Genomic DNA, 17,737 nt, shown 5'->3' with positions numbered 1-17,737 from the left:
CCCTGGGGGACGTGGGGGCCGGACGCCTGGGTCCACCCTGGGGCCCCCCCAAAGTCCCCACACGCCGTGGGTCGCGGTGGTTGGAGGCGGCTTTATTGGGGGGACAGAGCAAGGCGGGGGGGGGAACACGGAGAGGAGAGAACGAAGCGAGGGGCTAACGAGGGTCCGGCTGCAGGGCGGTGTCACGCGGCGTCATACGATGTCACGCGGCGTCGCACGACGTCACGGGGAGACGCCGCGTCACGGCAGGGTCCTGGCGGGTCGAGGGCTAGCGGGGCCTGGGGGCCACTGCGGGGGCGGCCATGGCGGGGGGGGGGCGTGAGGGGGTGCGTGCCTCGCACACGCGTGTGCGGGAGGGTCAGTGCCTCCCACACACGTGTGCGGGGGTCCCCGTGCGTCACCCAGGTGGGGGGGTGCCCGTGGGCCGCCAGGCGGGTGCCCCTTACCCAGGTTGGGGGGGTCCCGCGGGGGGGGCCCCTCCACGGCCTCGTGGTACTCGCTCTCGTCCGAGGAGCTGGAGCCCAGCCTGGGGGGGGGTGTGTGCTTGAGGGGACCCCCGTGTCCTGGCACCCATCACCCCCCCATATCGCCCCCTCCGTTACCCCCATAAGTGCCCCAGGACCCCTCCCAGCTCCCCCCAGCGCCAAATGCCCCAGGACCCCCCAGCTGCCTCAGCACCCCCCAGCACCTCTCCTGACCCCCCCATCACCCCAGTAGCCCCAGGACCCCCCAGTTGCCCTCCTACCCCCCATCACACCCCCCTAAATGCCCCCGGACCCCCCAGCCCCACCATCACCCCTGCCCACCCCCAACTCCCCCCGACCCCCAGTTGCCCCCCCAGCCCCAACCTGCCGCTGCCCCCCCCGCGGGGGCGGCCGTGCCCTTCCTCCCTTTCCTCCTCCTCCTCCTGCTGCTGCTGCTCCTCATCCCCCGGCTGCAGCTCTGCGGGACACGGGGGGGTGAGCAGGGCCTGCCCCCCCCGCCCCCCCCCGGCTTTCCCCCCCCCCGGCCCCCCACTCACGGCGCTGGGCCAGGCGGGCCCGGGCCTCCCGCAGCTCCCCCAGCGCCCGCCGCAGCTGCCGCTCCAGCACCGCCACCCGCCCCGGCAGCCCCCCGGCACCCCCCGGCACCCCCGGGCCCTCCGTGCCCACCCCCACCGACCGCCGGCCCCGCGGCCCCGCGGTCGCAATGGGGACGGGGACGGTGGTGCCGGAGCCGGTGGCGATGCCGGAGGCGGACATGGGGACGGTGGTGCCGGTGGTGGAGCCGATGCTGGAGCCGATGCTGCTGGCATTGCCGGAGCTGATGCCGGAGCCGATGCCGGAGCCGGTGGAGCCAGAGGCTATGTTGGTGCCGATGCTGGCGTTGGCAATGGGGACGGCGATGCCAGAGCAGCTGCTGGCGTTGGTGCTGGAGCCGCCGCTGTTGCTGGTACCATTGCTGAAGCCGATGCCAGTGCTGATGCCGGAGGTGATGCTGGTGCCGGGGATGGAGCCAATGACGCTAGAGCCGCCGCAGCTGCTGGTGCCGTTGCCGGTGCCATCGTCGGAGCCGACGTCGGTGCCGATGATGCCGGAGCTGTCGTCGCCGAAGCCGCCAGGGTCCCCGTTGCCGTCGACGGAGCCGCCGCACCCGCACCCGCACCCGCACCGGCAGCCGCCGTCGCGGCGGAGCCGGTCAAGGAGCTGCCGCTTCTCCTCCTGCAGCCGCTCCAGGCGCCGGCGCAACGCCGGCAGCGCCCGGACCTGCTCCTCCAGCTCCCGCAGCCGCCCCAGCGCCGCCGCCATCTGCTCCCGCACCAGCCGCAGCGGTGCGGCTCCCGGCGAGCCCACCGTCGCCGGGACCCCCGCCGCCGGCGAGACCCTCGCCGGCACCCCCTCCTCCTCCAGGCGCCGCCGGGCCCCCCGCAGCGTCCGTTCCACCCGGGGGTCCGGGGCCGCCGGGGGGCCAAGGGTCTCGGCGGAGGCGGCCCAGGAAGCGCGGTGAGGCCGGCGGCCCACCGGCACGCGCCGCAGCGTCAGCCCCTTCTCGATGGCCTCCACGTAGCCCAGGAAGCCCAGGTCCAGCCGGTAGCCGTAGGCCGTCTCCAGCGAGTACGGCGCATCCCCCGCCCCGGGGGGGGGACCCGACCGGCGCCCTGCGGTAACATCGCACCGCCCTGGCACCCGCCATGGGACGGGGGCACCCGGGGACCCCTCCCCATCCCACTTCGGGACCCCCAAACGCCACCAGACCCGGAGATCTGGGGCGGCGAGACCTCCTCCCCACCCCAGACAGGACCCGGGCACCCGGCACCCCCAGCCAGGGACCCCCCCCTTCCCAGCCCGCCCAGGATCGAGGGGTGCTGGACCCCCAGCCCTCCCCCTCAGGACCCCCCCATCCCTCCAGGGACCCCCCTGTCCCCCGGCCGCCCGGGTCCTCACCTGGGAAGGCTTCGGCACGCAGGACCTGCGCCATGGCACCCCCGAACCTAAGGAGGGGGGACGGAATCAGCGTTGGGGACCCACACGTCGGCGGGGGGGGGAATCCAGGCGTCCAGGGGGGGAACCCAGGCGTCCGGTTTCCCAGCCTGCCCCGCTCCCGCCCCCAGTCTGTGCTGGGAGAGGACCCAGGCGTCCGGGGCGGGGGGACGACGACCCAGGCGTCCGGGCTGCCGGCCAAGCACCGCCTGGGGAGGGGGCTGGGGCCCCCCCCGGGTCTTCCGGGGCAGCGCTTACCCCCCACCCCCTCTGCCCGGGGACCCAGGAGTCTGGGGGACCCCCCCTGACACCCTGACAGCCCTCCGGGACCCCCCACCCACCACGTGCCGCCATCAGATTTTCTACCCGGGGCGACGGACGGGGACGGGGATGGGGACGGTCCCCCCCTCAGTTCCCCTTTTTTCGGGTGGGGGGGGGAGTCCCGTGGCCGGGGGACCTCCACCCATCCTGATCCCGTGGCAACGGGGCCGCCCGGGTCCCCCGGACCCCCCAAGTTCTCAGCAGACAGGGCCATGGGGGGCAGCTGGGGGGTCCCAGGGCTGGGCAATGGGGCTGTGGGGCAAGGGGGGGGCCGGCCCGGATGCCTGGGTTCCCCCGGACGCCCGGGTTCCCCCTCCGGCGCCTCCTCGGCCCCAGATGGAAGCAATTAGGCGGCGATGGCGGCTCCGGCTCCTTCGGCTCCTTGGGCTCCGCCGCCCCCAGGCCCCACGGCGCAGGGCGGGACTGGCCCTCGCCCCACGGCGGTCCCACGGCCGTCCCCGTCCCCCCACTTCCCCACCACCCCACGGGCCCCCCATCCCCGACCCTGTCACCCCGCACCTCTACCACCCCACAGCCCCCCCTTGTCCCGTAATCCCCTACCTCCATCTCCCCGCAGCCCCCTGGCCCCACGGACCCCCCCGTCCCCGTCCCCATCACCCCCCCGGCCCCCCCATCCCTGTCACCCCACATCCCCACCGCCCCACGGCCCCCCAGGTCCCCACCACCCCACATCTCTGTTGCCCCACGGCCCCCCCGTCCCCCCACATCCCCATCACCCCCCCGGTCCCCCCCGTCCCTTGTCCCCCTCGCCCTCGGGGTCAGTACTGGGGGGGCCGGGGCGGCCTGTCCCCCTCCGGCTGGTGACAAGCAGCTGCTGCTGGGACCCCCCCGCCCCCCGGGACCCCCCCCTGGGGCCACTGGGACCCCCCAACCCCCCCCGTTCCCCGCCCCCCGGGACCCCCCCCGATCCCCTGAGACCCCCCCGATCCCCGGCTCCCCTCCAAGCCCCCCCCCCCCCCCCGCCGTGTTCCGCCGCTCCGGTACCTCCCGCTCGGCTCCCGCTCCCGCTCGCGGCCACGCCCCACTCAGGCCACGCCCCCTTCGGCCACGCCCTGCCCACGCCTCGCCTGGCTCCGCCCCCTCGGAGCCCGCGGGGCGGTCGCAGCCGGGGGAGGGGCGGGAACGGGAGGTCCCGGGGGGGGAAACGGGGGTGTGGGGGGGTCGCAGGGGTCCTCCCCTCCCCCAAAATGGGGGCTTCCCTCCCCCCCGGCCCCCCGGGTGCCCCAATTGCCCCCCCGGGCCCTGGGGACCCCCCGACCCCCCCCGGGGCTGAGGCGGGAGCTGGGGGGAGGGGTCCCCCCCCCCCGTTACCCCAAGCCCCAAAACTGGGGGTTTTCACCCCAATCTGGAGGCTGGGGGGGGGGCAGGGGTCACGGTGTGTGTGGGGAGAGGTCGTGACCTCCGGTTGGGGGGGGCACCAGGAGGTCAGGGGTCAGAACGGGGCACGGCCCTGCCCCCTCTACGCCGGGCCTCGCCTCCTCACACGCGATTGGCCGAGAGCGCTGCCAGTCACGGCCGGGGCCTGATGGCGTCGCGGCTGATTGGCTGCCGTTTCCCTCCTAAATCGCCGCGCGAAGCTGAATGGGCGCCTGCCGCGCATCCCTCCTCCTCATTGGTCCACGAGGCTGTCAATCGCGCCCCTCCCCGCCCTCGTCCGCGGGCGCAGCGCGGCGCTGGCAGCCGATTGGTCCCTGGCCCATCGATCACCGGGATTCCGCCCACAGGGAGCAGGACGCCCTGTGATTGGCCCGGCCGACTCTCGCCGTGGCGTGGCCCCGCCCGTCGCCGCGCACCAATCCGCTCGCGCGCTTGCTGCTGCCGATTGATTCTCGCGCCTGTCATTCCAAGGAAGCTCCGCCCCATCCGGCGCCCGCCAATGGCCGGCTGTCGCTCGGCTCCTCGCCCTCCCATTGGCTCCGGTGGCCGTCAGTGAGGCGCCGCTTCCCCCAGTAGCGGGCGGGCGGGGGCGGGACAGGAGGTCGCCGCGCGGCGTTGGCCCCGGCGAACGTCAGTCAGGAGCAGCCCGCCCCCCCAACCCCCCCCGCCATCCGCTTCCTCGCCCAATCGCGGCCCGGCGGCCGCCGCGACTGGCCGGCCGCCCCGTCCGTCCCGGCGATCCCGCCCCCGCCCACCCCCCAATGAGCGCCCGCTCCCGCCGCCGCTCCCGCGCCGATTGGCCCTCCCCGCCGCCACTCACCTCCTCCCGCCGTCCCGCCCGCCCGCCGCCGCGCGCCGGCTCCTTCCCCGCCGCCATTGGCCGGCGGCCGCCGCCGGTCACGGCCTGGCGGCGCGGCGATTGGCGGCGGCCCCGCCGGCTGGGCGGGCCTCCCCCTCCGTGGCCCCGCCCCGCTCCCAGCGTGCCCCGCGCGGTGTGTGGAGAGCGCGGCCTGTTCCCGCGTCGCGCCCTCGCCGCCGCCGCCGCCGCCGCCGCCATGTCGGAGTACAGCCCCGCCGGGCCGCCGCCCGCCCCAGGGCCGCCCGGGGGGGCCCCCGCCGCCGCCGCCTCCGCCGGGGGACCGCCGCCTCCGGGCGGTGCGGGCGCGGGGGGGGCCGCGGGCGGCGGGCCGGGCCCGGGCGGCGCGGGGGGGGGCCCGCCCGGCGGCATCCGCAAGGACGCCTTCGCCGACGCCGTGCAACGGGCCCGGCAGGTGAGGGGCCCGGCGGGGGGGGAGGCACCGGGAGGCGCCGGGGTCCCCCTGCCCCCGCCGCGGCGCCGCGGCCCCTCCCCCGCCGTGCCGGGCCCCTCCCCCACCCTCCCGGTAAGGCCCCGCCCCCCCGGGGGCGCGCGGGGTGTCCTCCCTCCCCCCCCCCCCGTTCCCGCGCTCTCACCTTGCCCGGGGGGGGGCGGAGGGGAGGGGGGGCTGGGGGTCCCGGGAACGAGCGAGGCGGGGGGGGTATCCCGGGGTCGCCGCCCGGGGTGGGGGGGGGAGAGCCGGTTCGGGCGGTGGAAGAGCCGCCCCGCGGGCGCCGTAATTAGCGGGAACGGGAGCGGGACCGGGACGGTCGGAGCCCCGGGGGGAGGGGACGGAGAGCGGGGGCCGGTGTCCCCCCGCCGGAGCCCCGGCCCGGGACCAGGAGGAGATGGCGGGGGATGCTCAGCGAGGGCGGGGGGGCTGGGGGCTTTTGGGGCGCTCGCCCCCCCGCCCCCCTTCCCCGAGCACCTCGAATCGCGGCGGGGGTGGAGGGGGCTGGGGAGGCGTGAGTGCGCCCGGGGGGGGTCGCTCCCCCCAGTGGTACCCCCGGTTTGCGGAGGGGAGGGGGCTCCCCCCCTGGTGTGGGGCTTACGGGATGGGACGGGGGTCTCTTCTTGCGCCCTGGGGCCGTTTTGGGGGCTCCTGCTGCAGCGTGGGGGTGTTTTTGAGGGGCCGCTGCCGTGGCGAGGGGCTCAGAGGCAGGTTTGAGGGAGCTCCCACTGCGGTGGGGGGCTTACGGAGAGATTTGGGGGGGCTCCCGCTATGGTGTGGGGCTCAAGGATGAGGTTTCGGGGGGGCTCCCCCTGTGCTGAGGGGCTCATGAGGAGGTTTGAGAGGGCTCCTGCTGTGCTGAAGGGTCAGGGGGTGGTTTTGGGGGTTCCTACCGTGGTGTGGGGCCCACGGAGAAATTTATGGGGGCCCCCTACAAGAGCACGGGGCTCACAGGGAGATTTTGGGGGCCCCCTATCACAGTGTGGTATCCATAGGAAGGTTTTGAGGGGCCCCCTGTGCGGGGGCTGGGGTCTCCCACCGTGGCGTGGGGCCCGTGGGAAGGGTCTGGGGGACCCCTGCGCTGGTGTGGGGCCAGTGGGGGGGGGGGGGGCTTCCTCTCTCCCCGGAGGGCCGTTTTTCGGGGTGACCGCTGGGCGCCGACCGTTCCCTTTGCAGATAGCGGCGAAAATCGGGGGGGACGCAGCGACGACGGTGAATAACAACACCCCCGATTTTGGCTTCGGGGGGCAAAAGCGGCAGCTGGAGGATGGCGGTAAGGGAGGGAGGGGGATGGGACACCCTCAAACCAGGGGGGGATGACGCCCCCTAAGTCAGGCAGCCCTGTTTCAGGGGGCGGTCGGGGGCCACCTAACGGTGCTTTTCGCCCCCCCAGACCAGCCAGAGAGCAAGAAGCTGGCGGCACAGGGAGACTGTGAGTACAGCTGGCGGCTTTGGGGGGGGGCTGCGGCCCCCTGGGAGGTTTGGGGGGGGGGCTGGAAGGGGGGGTACAGGGGCCCCCCTGGCCGGGGGAGGCCAGCAGCCCTGTACCCTCATGGGGGTTTGGTTCCCTCTACAGCGCTCCCGACCCAGCTGGGACCCATTCACCCCCCACCCAGGTGAGATGGGGGGTCTGGGGGGGTTCTGGGGGGCGGTTAGGGGGTCGTGGGGTGCCTGACCCCCCCCCCATCTTTCTACAGGTCAACAGTGACAGAGGAGTACCGTGTTCCTGACGGCATGGTGGGACTCAGTAAGTGCGGGGGGGCTCTGGGGGGGCTCTGGGGGGGCCAGCGCAGCCCCCTCCACACGGTGCCTCCCCCCCACAGTCATTGGCCGCGGCGGGGAGCAGATCAATAAGATCCAGCAGGACTCAGGCTGCAAAGTACAGATCTCCCCAGGTAAAGGGGGCCTCGGGATCCCCCAATTCCCCAGGGGGCGGGGGCCCTGGGATCCTCCTCAGCTCCTGGGAGGGGATCCCCCATATCCCTTCTGCCCCATGGGGGGTCCCTAGCATGCCCTTTCCCTGGGGGGGTCTCCAATCCCTTCCCAGGGGGGTCCCCAATCATCTTTTTCCTTGTGGGGGGTGAGGGGCCTCCTGGTCCCCCTTTTTGGGGAGGGGGGGATCCTAATCCTCCCTTTCCCTAATTTGGGGGTGCCCCAGCCCCCCATTTCCCCCCTTCGAGAGGACTCCAACCCCTCCCTTCCCCTAACTGTGGGGCTCAGGGGGTCCCTCCAAGCTCCCTCTTCCCCCATTGTGGGGCAGGGGGGGCCACGCCGCCCCCCTGTGCCCCCCTCTCCCACCGTGCCCCCCCCCTCCCTGCAGACAGCGGTGGGTTGCCGGAGCGCAGCGTCTCCTTGACGGGATCCCCAGAGGCCGTGCAGTGAGTAGGGGGTCGTCCCCGTGTCCCCCACCCCAAACCGCCTGTGTGTGTGTCCCCGAACACCCACCTGTGCCCCCCCCTTCCAGGAAGGCAAAGCTGATGCTTGATGACATCGTCTCGCGGGGGCGAGGGGGGCCCCCAGGCCAGTTCCACGACAATGCTAACGGGCAGAATGGGACAGTGCAGGAGATCATGATCCCCGCCGGGAAAGCCGGCCTCGTCATCGGCAAGGGTGGCGAGACCATCAAGCAGCTCCAGGTAAGCCCAGACCACCCCCCCAAAAACAAAACCCACTCCCCACCGGGTGTATTTTGGCATAGGGGGGCAGTTCCCCCAGCTCACCCTCCTGCTATAGGAGCGAGCCGGGGTGAAGATGATCCTGATCCAAGACGGTTCCCAAAACACCAACGTCGACAAACCCCTGCGGATAATTGGGGATCCCTACAAAGTCCAGGTGAGACTCCTCTGCTCCCCAAAAAACATCCCCCCGCCCCCCAGAATCCACCCCCCGCCCCAAAAACACCCCCCCCCCGTGCCTTGCAGCAAGCCTGTGAGATGGTGATGGACATCCTGCGCGAGCGCGACCAGGGCGGCTTCGGCGACCGCAACGAATACGGTTCCCGCATCGGCGGTGGCATCGATGTGAGTCCCAGGGGAGGGCCGTGGCCAATTTGGGGGTTCCCGACGCCCTCTTTGGCCCCCCTCCCTCAGCCCCATCTCATCCCCTATCCCCCCTCCCCTCCAGGTGCCGGTTCCCCGGCACTCAGTCGGCGTCGTCATTGGACGCAGCGGGGAGATGATTAAGAAAATCCAGAACGACGCAGGGGTGCGGATACAGTTCAAACAAGGTGAGGAGCTGCGCCCCCCCAGCCCCCAGGGACATTTGGGTGGGACCCCACGCCCCTTAACCCCCTGCACCCCCTTTTCCAGACGACGGGACGGGCCCTGAGAAGATCGCCCACATCATGGGCCCCCCCGAGCGCTGCGAGCACGCTGCCCGCATCATCAACGACCTCCTCCAGAGCCTGCGGGTAGGGGGGGGGCGGCCCGGGGCGCCCCGAAACGGGGGCGACCGTCCTCCCCCCCCCACCCTGACGCCTCCCTTCCCCCCGCAGAGCGGCCCCCCAGGACCCCCGGGGCCGGGGATGCCCCCGGGGGGGCGGGGGCGCGGGAGGGGCCAGGGCAGTTGGGGCCCCCCCGGGGGCGAGATGACCTTCTCCATCCCCACCCACAAGTGCGGGCTGGTCATCGGCAGAGGTGAGCGCAGCCCCCTCCCCAAAATAAAATTAAAAATCCAAAGAACCCCCCGAACCCCTTCCCCCGACCTTTGTAGCTCCCCGCCGTGTGCCCCCCCCCCGCTGCCCCCTGTCCCCCCCCCACCGCAGGCGGGGAGAACGTCAAAGCCATCAACCAGCAGACGGGGGCCTTCGTGGAGATCTCCCGCCAGCTGCCCCCCAACGGGGACCCCAATTTCAAACTCTTCATCATCCGCGGCTCCCCCCAACAGATCGACCACGCCAAGCAGCTCATCGAGGAGAAGATCGAGGTGGGGGAAGCAGCTTGGGGGGGGCACCCCAAAACTTACACGTGCTCCCCTTGGCTGTGCTGACACACACCCCCCTCTTTTTTTTCCTTCTCTTTCCATAGGGTCCGCTCTGCCCCGTGGGGCCAGGGCCGGGGCCGGGGGGGCCGCCGGGACCCGCCGGCCCCATGGGACCCTTTAACCCGGGACCCTTCAACCAGGGGCCCCCCGGAGCCCCCCCGCAGTGAGTAATGAGGGTTTGCCGGGGTGTGGGGGGGTTCCCCCCCTTTTGGCAGCCCCCTTACTCCCCCTCTCCCACAGCCCCGGAGGCCCCCCCCCACACCAGTACCCCCCCCAGGGCTGGGGCAACACCTACCCCCAGTGGCAGCCGCCGGCCCCCCATGACCCCAGTGAGTACCGAGACCCCCCGCCTTGCTTCGTGGTGGTGGTGGTGGGTCCTGCGGCCCCCCCCCTCACCCCACCTTGGCTCTCTGAAGGATCCTTCCCCCCCCACCTCACCCTTTTTTTTTTTTTTTGGGGCCCCCCCCAGGCAAAGCGGCGGCGGCGGCAGACCCCAACGCCGCCTGGGCCGCCTACTACTCGCACTACTACCAGCAGCCGCCGGGGCCGGTGCCAGGGCAGCCCCCCGCCCCCACCGCCCCCCCCGTCCAGGGGGAACCCCCCCAGCCCCCCCCCACCGGCCAGTCCGACTACACCAAGGCCTGGGAGGAGTACTATAAGAAAATAGGTGAGTGCACCCCAAAAATAAAGGCAAGGGGGGGGAGCCTTCTCTGAGACCCCCCTAAACTGCCTTACAGGGACCGGGGCTCCCCCCCCCCCAAACTGGCTGTAGAGACACTGAGCCCCATATGGGGGGGTGGGGGGTGGGGGGCAACAATGACACCCCAAAGCACCCACGGGGACCCCAAGCCACACACGGTGGGGGGGGGGGGGGTCCTGAGCCACCTTGACCTCCCCCACCCCATCCTGGGGAGCTCTGAACTGCCTGAGGGGGGACCCCAAACCACCCCGGGGGGGCCTGAAACCCTGGGGAGCCCCCAAACTGCACCCCAGGACCCCTGAACCCCCTCCAAAACACACCAGCACCCCCAAGTTCCTTGGGAGGCCCCCTTAACCCACCCTGTGGAGCCCCCAAAATGACTTGGGGGGGGGTCCTAGGACCCTCTCCAGCAGTACTGGAGGGGGGCTCTGACCCTGCCGTGCCCCCCCCCCCCCCAGGCCAGCAGCCCCAGCAGCCTGGGGCCCCCCCGCAGCAGGACTACACAAAAGCCTGGGAGGAATATTACAAGAAACAAGGTGAGCCCCCCGCCCCACCTCACACTTAGGGGGAGATCAAGGGGACACCCCCGTGTCTCCCACCCCTCACAATCCCCCCCCTTATCCCCCTACAGCGGCCCAGGTGGCCACGGGGGGTGGTCCCGGGGCCCCCCCCGGCCCCCAGCCCGACTACAGCGCGGCCTGGGCCGAGTACTACCGGCAGCAGGCGGCCTACTACGGACAGACCCCGGGGGCCGCCGGGCCCGCGCCCCCCCCCACGCAGCAGGGACAGCAGGTACGGACCCCCCCGCGCCCCCGGGGGGGTCGGGGTGGGGGTATCACCTCCCCGAGCCCCCCAACTCCCTGGGGGGCTGGGGGCGGGCAGCGCTGCTCTCCTTCTGCCCCCAACCCCCCCCCTCCATGCAGAGGGGGGGTCAGTGCTGCCTCCCACCCACTCCCGTGTCTTTTTTCTTCTCCCCCCCCCAGGCTCAGTGAACCGAATGTGAACCCCCCCGTCTGTGACCCCCCTTTTGTTTTTGGCGAGCGGCCGCGGCCGGCCGGGGCGAGCGGCCCCCCCCCTTCCCTCCTTTTCCTCAGACCCCCCCCCTCACCCCGGGGTGGGGGGTGGGGGGCTTCAAACCCCCCCACCCTCCTCTTCCCACCCCCTCAGCCGCTCGGAGAAACCACCCAAATCGCCCCACAAACTCCTCGGAATTGTCGCCGGAGCCCCCGGCCCCCGCTCGTAGGTAGAGTTGAACATTCCTCGGAGCTGCCGGAGCCGGGGGTGTCGTGTCCCCCCGTGTCCCGTCCCCCCCAACCCCCCGGGGCCTTTCCCTGCCCCCCCCCCGGCCGCTCCCCCGCCGTGTCTGTTCCAGAGGAGATCGACAAAAAAAAAAAATACAAAAAAAAACCAACAACAACAAAAAAAACCACCAACGACAATTGTACGCTCAGTTTTTACTTTTTACCGCTTGTTTTTAACTTCACAAATAAATGAGAACAAAACTCCCCCCGGCTTGGCCTCTCCCTGCTACCCCCGTCCCCACTGTTTTGGGTTCACATCAGGGGATTTTGGGGCCTTTTAAGAAAGCGGCAGTTTGTGGGGAAGCCGGGCGGTTGGGGCCCAGTCAGGGCTTGGGGAGATTAAAGGGGGTTTTGGGGTCTCCCCCACCCTCCCCCGGAGGGTCCGGGCTCCCCCCCCCCCCCCCCGGGCTCTTTGGGGTAAAAAAAAAAGGGGGTTTGGGGGAGTAGGCCGCCGCCGTTGCTATGGCGACGCTTCCGCGGGGCGGGGCGTTACTTCCGGCGGCGTGAGAGAACTTCCGGTCCTGCGCAGTGCGGCGGCGAAGGCGCCGGGAGCGGGCGGAGGCGGCGGCGGCAGCGCATGCGCGGTGGGGCCTGGGCGGGGGGGCTCCGGGGGGGGGCCTGGGGGTCTCTGTAGGGCCCTGGGCCCTGGGGGTCCCTGTCGGGGTCTGGGGGGGGCGCCTGGGGGTCCTTGGAGGGCCCTTAGAGGACCTTGGGGGTGCTCCTGGGTGTCACTATACGGGTCTGGGGGGGGGTCACTAGGGCCCCGGGGGGGGTCCTGGGCCCTGAGGTTGCTCCTGGGGGGTCCCTATAGGGTCCCGGGAGGAGCTTCTGGGGCCTGGGGGTCTCTCTAGGGCCCTGGAGGTGCTCCTGGGGGTCCCTGTAGGGGTCTGGGGGGCACTCCTAGGGTTTGGGGGTCCCTATAGGGGTCTGGGGGCATCCCTAAGGCCCCTCGGTGTCACTATAGGGGTCTGGGGGGGTCACTAGGGCCCCGGGGGGGCTCCTGGGCCCTGGGGTTGCTCCTGGGGGACCCTATAGGGTCCCGGGGGGAGCTTCTGGGGCCTGGGGGTCTCTCTAGGGCCCTGGGGGTGCTCCTCGGGGTCCCTGTAGGGGTCTGAGGCGCAGTTCTAGGGTTTGGGGGTCCCTGTAGGGGTCTGGGGGGGTCCCTAGGGCCCCAGGGGGGGTTCCTGGGGCATGGGGGTCTCCATAGGGCCCTGGGGGTGCTCCTGGGGGTCTTTGTAGGGGTCTGTGGGGCACTCCTGTGGGTATCTGTAGGGGTGGGGTGCTCCTGGGACCTGGAGGTCCTTATAGGGCCCTCGCAGGGTCCCTGTAGGGCCCGGGGGGGCTCCTGGGGGCCTTAAAGAGGTTCCTGGTGCCATGGGGAGGTTTTGGGGGAACCTGGAGTCTGTGAGGGTGCCAGGGGCGGGGGGGGGCAGATAAGGGCCTTACAGGAGTTGATGTCCCTTGGGGGGTGCTGTGGAGGGATGTATGGATCCTATAGGGATCTCTGGGGCTGCAGACAGGGAGTCTGGACACCCTGGGGGGTCTCCAGGAGCCGAGGGGCCTATAGAAGGCTCTGGGGGGGTGGAGGCATCCTGGGGGCCCTTAAGGGGTGTCTGGTCCCATGGGGAGGCTTTGTGGGGGACTGGGGGGGGGGCAAAAGGGCCCTGTAGATTGCTATGAAGGGACATATGGGGCAATGGGGGGGTCTATAGGGGCTGTGGGGGCATTCCCAGGTTGGAGGCGCTCTAGGGCAGGGCAGGACCTTCACCCCCCACCCCTACCGCTCTCCAGGAACCCCCTGAGCCTCATCTGGGAGCACCCGTGTCCCCCCACACCGCAGGGATGGCTTCACTGGTGAGTGTGGGGTGGTCACCCACAAAGACACCCCCCCCCGGGACACCCCATGGGACCCACAGGATCCCCCCCGGCACCCCCCAGCACCTACCCTCCACTCTCCCCACAGGGCACCAGCAGCCAGATGGTCACTGAGTATGTGGTCCGGGTGCCCAAGTGAGTCTGGGGGGCGCTCGGGGGAGGGTTGGGGGGTGTCGGGGGTTTGGGGGGGCTCGGGGGGGGGGAGCAGGGGATGCCGGTGACAGTCTCTGTGCCACAGGAACACCACCAAGAAGTACAACATTATGGCCTTCAACGCCGCTGACAAGGTCAACTTCGCCACCTGGCACCAGGTGACACAGGGATGGGGGGGACATGGGGACAGCGCTGGGGGGGTCACTGGGGACGGGAGGCAGAGGGGGATGAAGGGTGGCAGGGCTTGGGGACAGCGGGACTCAAGGGTGACAGCCTGGGGGGGGTAAGGCCAGGGGACAGTGGGATTTGGGGCTGGGGATGGTGGGATTTGGGGATGGCGGGACGTGGCGGGATTTGGGGCTGGGGGGGTTTGGTGATAGGGGGATTTGGGGACAGCAGGATTTGGGGCTGGGGGGGTTTGGGGACGGTGGGATTTGGGGATGGCAGGATGTGGTGGGATTTGGGGCTGGGGGGGTTTGGGGATGGTGGGATTTGGGGATGGGGGATTGAGGACGATGGGATGTGGGGCTGGGGGTTTTGGGGATGGTGGGATTTGGGGCTGGGGGATTTGGGGACGGCAGGATTTGGGACGGGGGGGTTTTGGGGACAGTGGGATTTGGGGATGGTGGGATGTGGTGGGATTTGGGGCTGGGGAGTTTGGGGATAGTGGGATTTGGGGCTGGGGGATTTGGGGACGATGGGATTTGGGGCTGGGGGGTCTCGGGGCTGGGTCTAAGCTGGACCTCCGGCAGGCGCGGATGGAGCGGGACCTGAGCAACAAGAAGATCTACCAGGAGGAGGAACTGCCTGAGTCTGGCGCCGGCAGTGAGTTCAACCGTCGGCTGCGGGAGGAGGCTCGGCGCAAGAAGTACGGGATCGTCCTGCGGGAATTCCGGGCCGAGGATCAGCCCTGGCTGCTGAGGGTCAACGGGAAAGCCGGGCGCAAGTGAGCGGGGATGGGATGGGTTGGGGACGGGGAGAGCTGGGGGACAGGATGGGGGATGGATGTGGGGACAGCCTGGTGACAGGGACAGCCTGGAAGTGGGATGGGGACGGGGACGACGCAGGGATGGGGATGGGGACGGGGCTGGAGCCAGCCCCTTGTGCAACGTCCCCTCCGACAGGTACAAGGGGGTGAAGAAGGGCGGTGTCACCGAAAATGCCTCCTACTACATCTTCACCCAATGCCCCGACGGCGCCTTCGAGGCCTTTCCCGTCCAGCACTGGTACAACTTCACCCCCCTGGCGAAGCACCGCACCCTGACAGCTGAGGAGGCCGAGGAGGAGTGGGAGAGGTCAGGGGACACGATGGGGGGGACACCAGGATGTCCTGGGGATGGGGGGGGATGTCCCAGGGAGAGGGGGGACAGCCTGGAGCTGGGGGGAACAGGTCCCGGAAGTGGGGAGCACAACGTGGATTGGGGACGGGGGATGTCCTGGGGACAGCGGGGACATCCCAGAACTGGAGGAAGATGTCCTGGAGCTGGAGGGGACATGTGGGGACAGCAGGGCTGTCCCAGAGCCCCAGGGGACACCCCAGAGCTGGAGGGGACACCCCAAAAAACCATGGGGACATCCTGGAGCCGGGACGGACATCCTGGTGCCTGGGGACACATTCCGGAGCCCCAGGGGACACCCCAAAGTCCCAGGGGAGCCCCCAGAGCCACAGGGACATCCCAGAGCTGGGGTGCAGGCGCTGGGGACACATCCCAGAGCCCCAGAGGACACCCCAAAGTCCCAGGGGACACCCCAGAGCTGGGGGGGCAGGCGCTGGGGACACGTCCCAGAGCCAGGGGACACCCCAGAACCCCGTCACCTGGAGCTGGGGGGTGCTGACACCCCTGCTTGTCCCCTGTCGTCCCCCCCAGGCGGAACAAGGTGCTGAACCACTTCAGCATCATGCAGCAGCGGCGGCTGCGGGACCAGGACGAGGAGGAGGAGGAGAAGGAGAAGAAGACCAAGAAGAAGGGGGGGGAGCTGAAGATCCACGACCTGGAGGACGACCTGGAGCTCAGCTCCGACGACAGCGAGGGCAGCGAGGCCGAGGGTGAGTGGGAACGGGATTCGGGGGGGAGGGCTGGGGGGGCTGCGCCAGCACTGACACCCCCCCCACCTCCAAATCACCCCCCCCAGGGGAGAAGGCACCGAAGCCGAAGAAGACGGCGCTGGCGGGGAAGAAGAAGAAGAAGAAGAAGGGCTCCGAGGACGAGGCCTTCGAGGACAGCGACGACGGGGACTTTGAGGGGCAGGAGGTGGATTACATGTCTGACGCCTCCAGGTAGGCTGGCGGGGGGTCAGGGGGCACAGGGGGGGCCCCCCATTTGTGCTCCCCCAAACACAGCCCTGCTCTGCCCTGCAGCAGCTCGCTGGAGGAGGAGGTGGGGAAGCCCAAGGTGACGAAGGAGGACGATGGCCCCAAAGGTGGGGATGGGGATGGGAAACTCCCCCCCCGTGCTGGGGGGGCCCTTGTGTGCGTGTCCTGTGTTGTCCCCCCGTGGTGTCACCATCGCGTCCCCCCTTGTCCCCCGGCCAGGCATTGATGAGGCGAGCGAGAGCAGCGAGGAGAGCGAGGAGGAGAAGGCAGCAGAGGAGAAGGAGGAGGAGGAGGAGGAGAAGAAGGCCCCAACGCCACAGGAGAAGAAGAAGAAGAAGGGTGAGCCCCTGCCCCCGCCCCCACCCAGCATTTTTGGGGTGAAACCAGCTGGAAACACAACCAACGGTGTCCCGTGTTCCCCCCAGACAGCAGCGATGAGTCGCAGACCTCGGAGGAGAGCGACATCGACAGCGAGACATCCTCTGCCCTCTTCATGGCGGTAAGTGGGGTGCAGGCGTCCTGCCACACCTGGCGGGGGGGTTTGGGGGGTTCCCTGGAGCCCCCCCTGACCCCCCCGGCCCCCCCACAGAAGAAGAAGACACCCCCGAAGCGGGAGCGGAGGGGCTCGGCCAGCAGCTCACGGGGCAACAGCCGGCCGGGGACGCCGACGGAGCCCGGCAGCACCAGCTCTACCCTCCGTGCCGCCGCCTCCAAGCTGGAGCAAGGTGGGGGCCAGGGGGGCCCTGGGACGGCTTGGGGGGGGTCCCCCTGCCCCGGGACAGCTGCTGGGGCAGCTCCTGGTGGTTTGGGGCAAATCTGTGGGGTCCTGGGGCAGCTCCAGACCTCCCTCAGGGGGCTGGGGGACAGCTTGGGGCAGCTCCAGACCCCCCCAGGGTGGCTCCTTACACCTCGGGGCAGCTCTGAGGGACCCCGGGGCAGATCCTGACCCCCTGGGGCAATTCCCAAAGCCCTGGGGGCATCTCCAAGTGCCTTGGGGCAGCTTTGAGGGAGTCTGGGGTCAGAGCCTCGTACCCTGGGGTAATTCCCGCTACCCTGGGCAGGGGGCAATTCTCAGCACCCCAGGGCAGCTCTGAGGGTTCCTGGGGCAGATCCTGATCCTGTGGGGCAATTCCCAGCGCCTGGGGGGGACACACAGCTCTGAGTACCCTGGGGGCAGACCCAAAGCCCCCCCAGGGTCTGTCCTTGACCCCATGTCCGTCCCTTTGTGTGTCGTTCCCCCCCCAGGCCGTCGGCAGCCGCCGGGGGGGCCGGACCCACCGGCCGCCAAACGGCTAAAACTGGACTCGGGGCCACAGCCGCCCTCCGGCAAATCCACCCCCCAGCCCCACTCCGGCAAATCGACCCCCAGCAGCGGGTGAGTAGCGGCGGGGCAGGGAACCCCCACGAGGGGTTGGGGTTTTTTTGGGGGGGGGGGGGGTCAGCCACCTCGCTGAGCCCCCCCGTGCCCCCTCCGCAGGGAGGTGCAGCTGACGGAGGAGGCGGTGCGGCGGTACCTGACCCGCAAGCCGATGACCACCAAGGATCTGCTGAAAAAATTCCAGACGAAGCGGACGGGGCTGAGCAGCGACGCCACCGTCAACGTCCTCGCCCAGATCCTCAAACGCCTCAACCCTGAGCGGAAGGTCATCGGCGACAAGATGCACTTCTCCCTCAAGGAGTAGGGACCCCCCCCATTTCACTGGGAACCCCCCCGTTTCACCGGGACCCCCCCATTCCACCCCTTTGCGCTCTTTTCCTCACATTCCCCCATTTTTCCTGGCTTTGGCCAAGCGATAAATTTTTTTGTACCTGCTGCATCCCTGTAAAACTCCCCAGAGCAATTTTTTGGGGGGGGGGGGGGGGGCCTGGCTACCCCCCCAGCTATATTTAGCTACCCCCTGGCAGGCCCTGGGGAGGGGAGGCTGCCC

General features: G+C 70.5%; 3 protein-coding genes across 7 annotated transcripts; 2 read left to right on the top strand and 1 right to left on the bottom strand.

Annotated features, from left to right (window-relative positions):
* Positions 1-71: 71 nt before the first annotated feature.
* Positions 72-3,871, bottom strand: KANK2 (KN motif and ankyrin repeat domains 2). 2 transcript variants are annotated; one of them, XM_075025126.1, is made up of 6 exons: positions 3,786-3,871; positions 2,424-2,470; positions 1,022-2,137; positions 849-942; positions 447-526; positions 72-288 (listed from the first exon to the last, which is right to left on the bottom strand). In XM_075025126.1, exons 2-6 carry the CDS (start codon positions 2,455-2,457, stop codon positions 269-271), a joined length of 1,344 nt encoding a protein of 447 aa, XP_074881227.1. In that variant the 5' UTR covers positions 2,458-2,470; positions 3,786-3,871; the 3' UTR covers positions 72-268. The 2 variants fall into 2 exon arrangements, with proteins under 2 accessions (XP_074881227.1, XP_074881226.1); XM_075025125.1 differs by lacking the exon at positions 3,786-3,871 and having other exon boundaries at positions 2,424-3,255.
* Positions 3,872-5,139: 1,268 nt separating this feature from the next.
* KHSRP (KH-type splicing regulatory protein) lies at positions 5,140-11,672 on the top strand. 3 transcript variants are annotated; one of them, XM_075025110.1, is made up of 20 exons: positions 5,142-5,449; positions 6,662-6,758; positions 6,879-6,917; positions 7,062-7,101; positions 7,183-7,232; positions 7,309-7,380; positions 7,806-7,863; positions 7,950-8,121; positions 8,219-8,317; positions 8,407-8,505; positions 8,609-8,711; positions 8,794-8,894; positions 8,979-9,120; positions 9,249-9,409; positions 9,511-9,629; positions 9,707-9,795; positions 9,936-10,133; positions 10,625-10,702; positions 10,798-10,958; positions 11,150-11,672. In XM_075025110.1, the coding sequence occupies exons 1-20, from the start codon at positions 5,234-5,236 to the stop codon at positions 11,156-11,158; spliced, it is 2,103 nt and encodes a 700-aa protein (XP_074881211.1). In that variant the 5' UTR covers positions 5,142-5,233; the 3' UTR covers positions 11,159-11,672. The 3 variants fall into 3 exon arrangements, with proteins under 3 accessions (XP_074881210.1, XP_074881209.1, XP_074881211.1); XM_075025109.1 differs by having other exon boundaries at positions 5,140-5,449; positions 6,879-7,101; XM_075025108.1 differs by having other exon boundaries at positions 5,140-5,560; positions 8,794-9,120.
* A 308-nt stretch (positions 11,673-11,980) lies between these two features.
* GTF2F1 (general transcription factor IIF subunit 1) lies at positions 11,981-17,626 on the top strand. 2 transcript variants are annotated; one of them, XM_075025130.1, is made up of 14 exons: positions 11,981-12,051; positions 13,259-13,321; positions 13,431-13,477; positions 13,581-13,653; positions 14,248-14,441; positions 14,620-14,790; positions 15,364-15,542; positions 15,629-15,773; positions 15,858-15,916; positions 16,029-16,148; positions 16,235-16,308; positions 16,399-16,534; positions 17,055-17,184; positions 17,287-17,626. In XM_075025130.1, the coding sequence occupies exons 2-14, from the start codon at positions 13,310-13,312 to the stop codon at positions 17,489-17,491; spliced, it is 1,545 nt and encodes a 514-aa protein (XP_074881231.1). In that variant the 5' UTR covers positions 11,981-12,051; positions 13,259-13,309; the 3' UTR covers positions 17,492-17,626. The 2 variants fall into 2 exon arrangements, with proteins under 2 accessions (XP_074881231.1, XP_074881230.1); XM_075025129.1 differs by having other exon boundaries at positions 15,855-15,916.
* The last annotated feature ends 111 nt before the right edge of the window (positions 17,627-17,737 follow it).

This window comes from Buteo buteo, chromosome 4, assembly GCF_964188355.1.
Source record: "Buteo buteo chromosome 4, bButBut1.hap1.1, whole genome shotgun sequence".
Classification (NCBI taxonomy): domain Eukaryota; kingdom Metazoa; phylum Chordata; class Aves; order Accipitriformes; family Accipitridae; genus Buteo; species Buteo buteo.
This window is presented reverse-complemented; position numbering and strand designations above follow the sequence as displayed.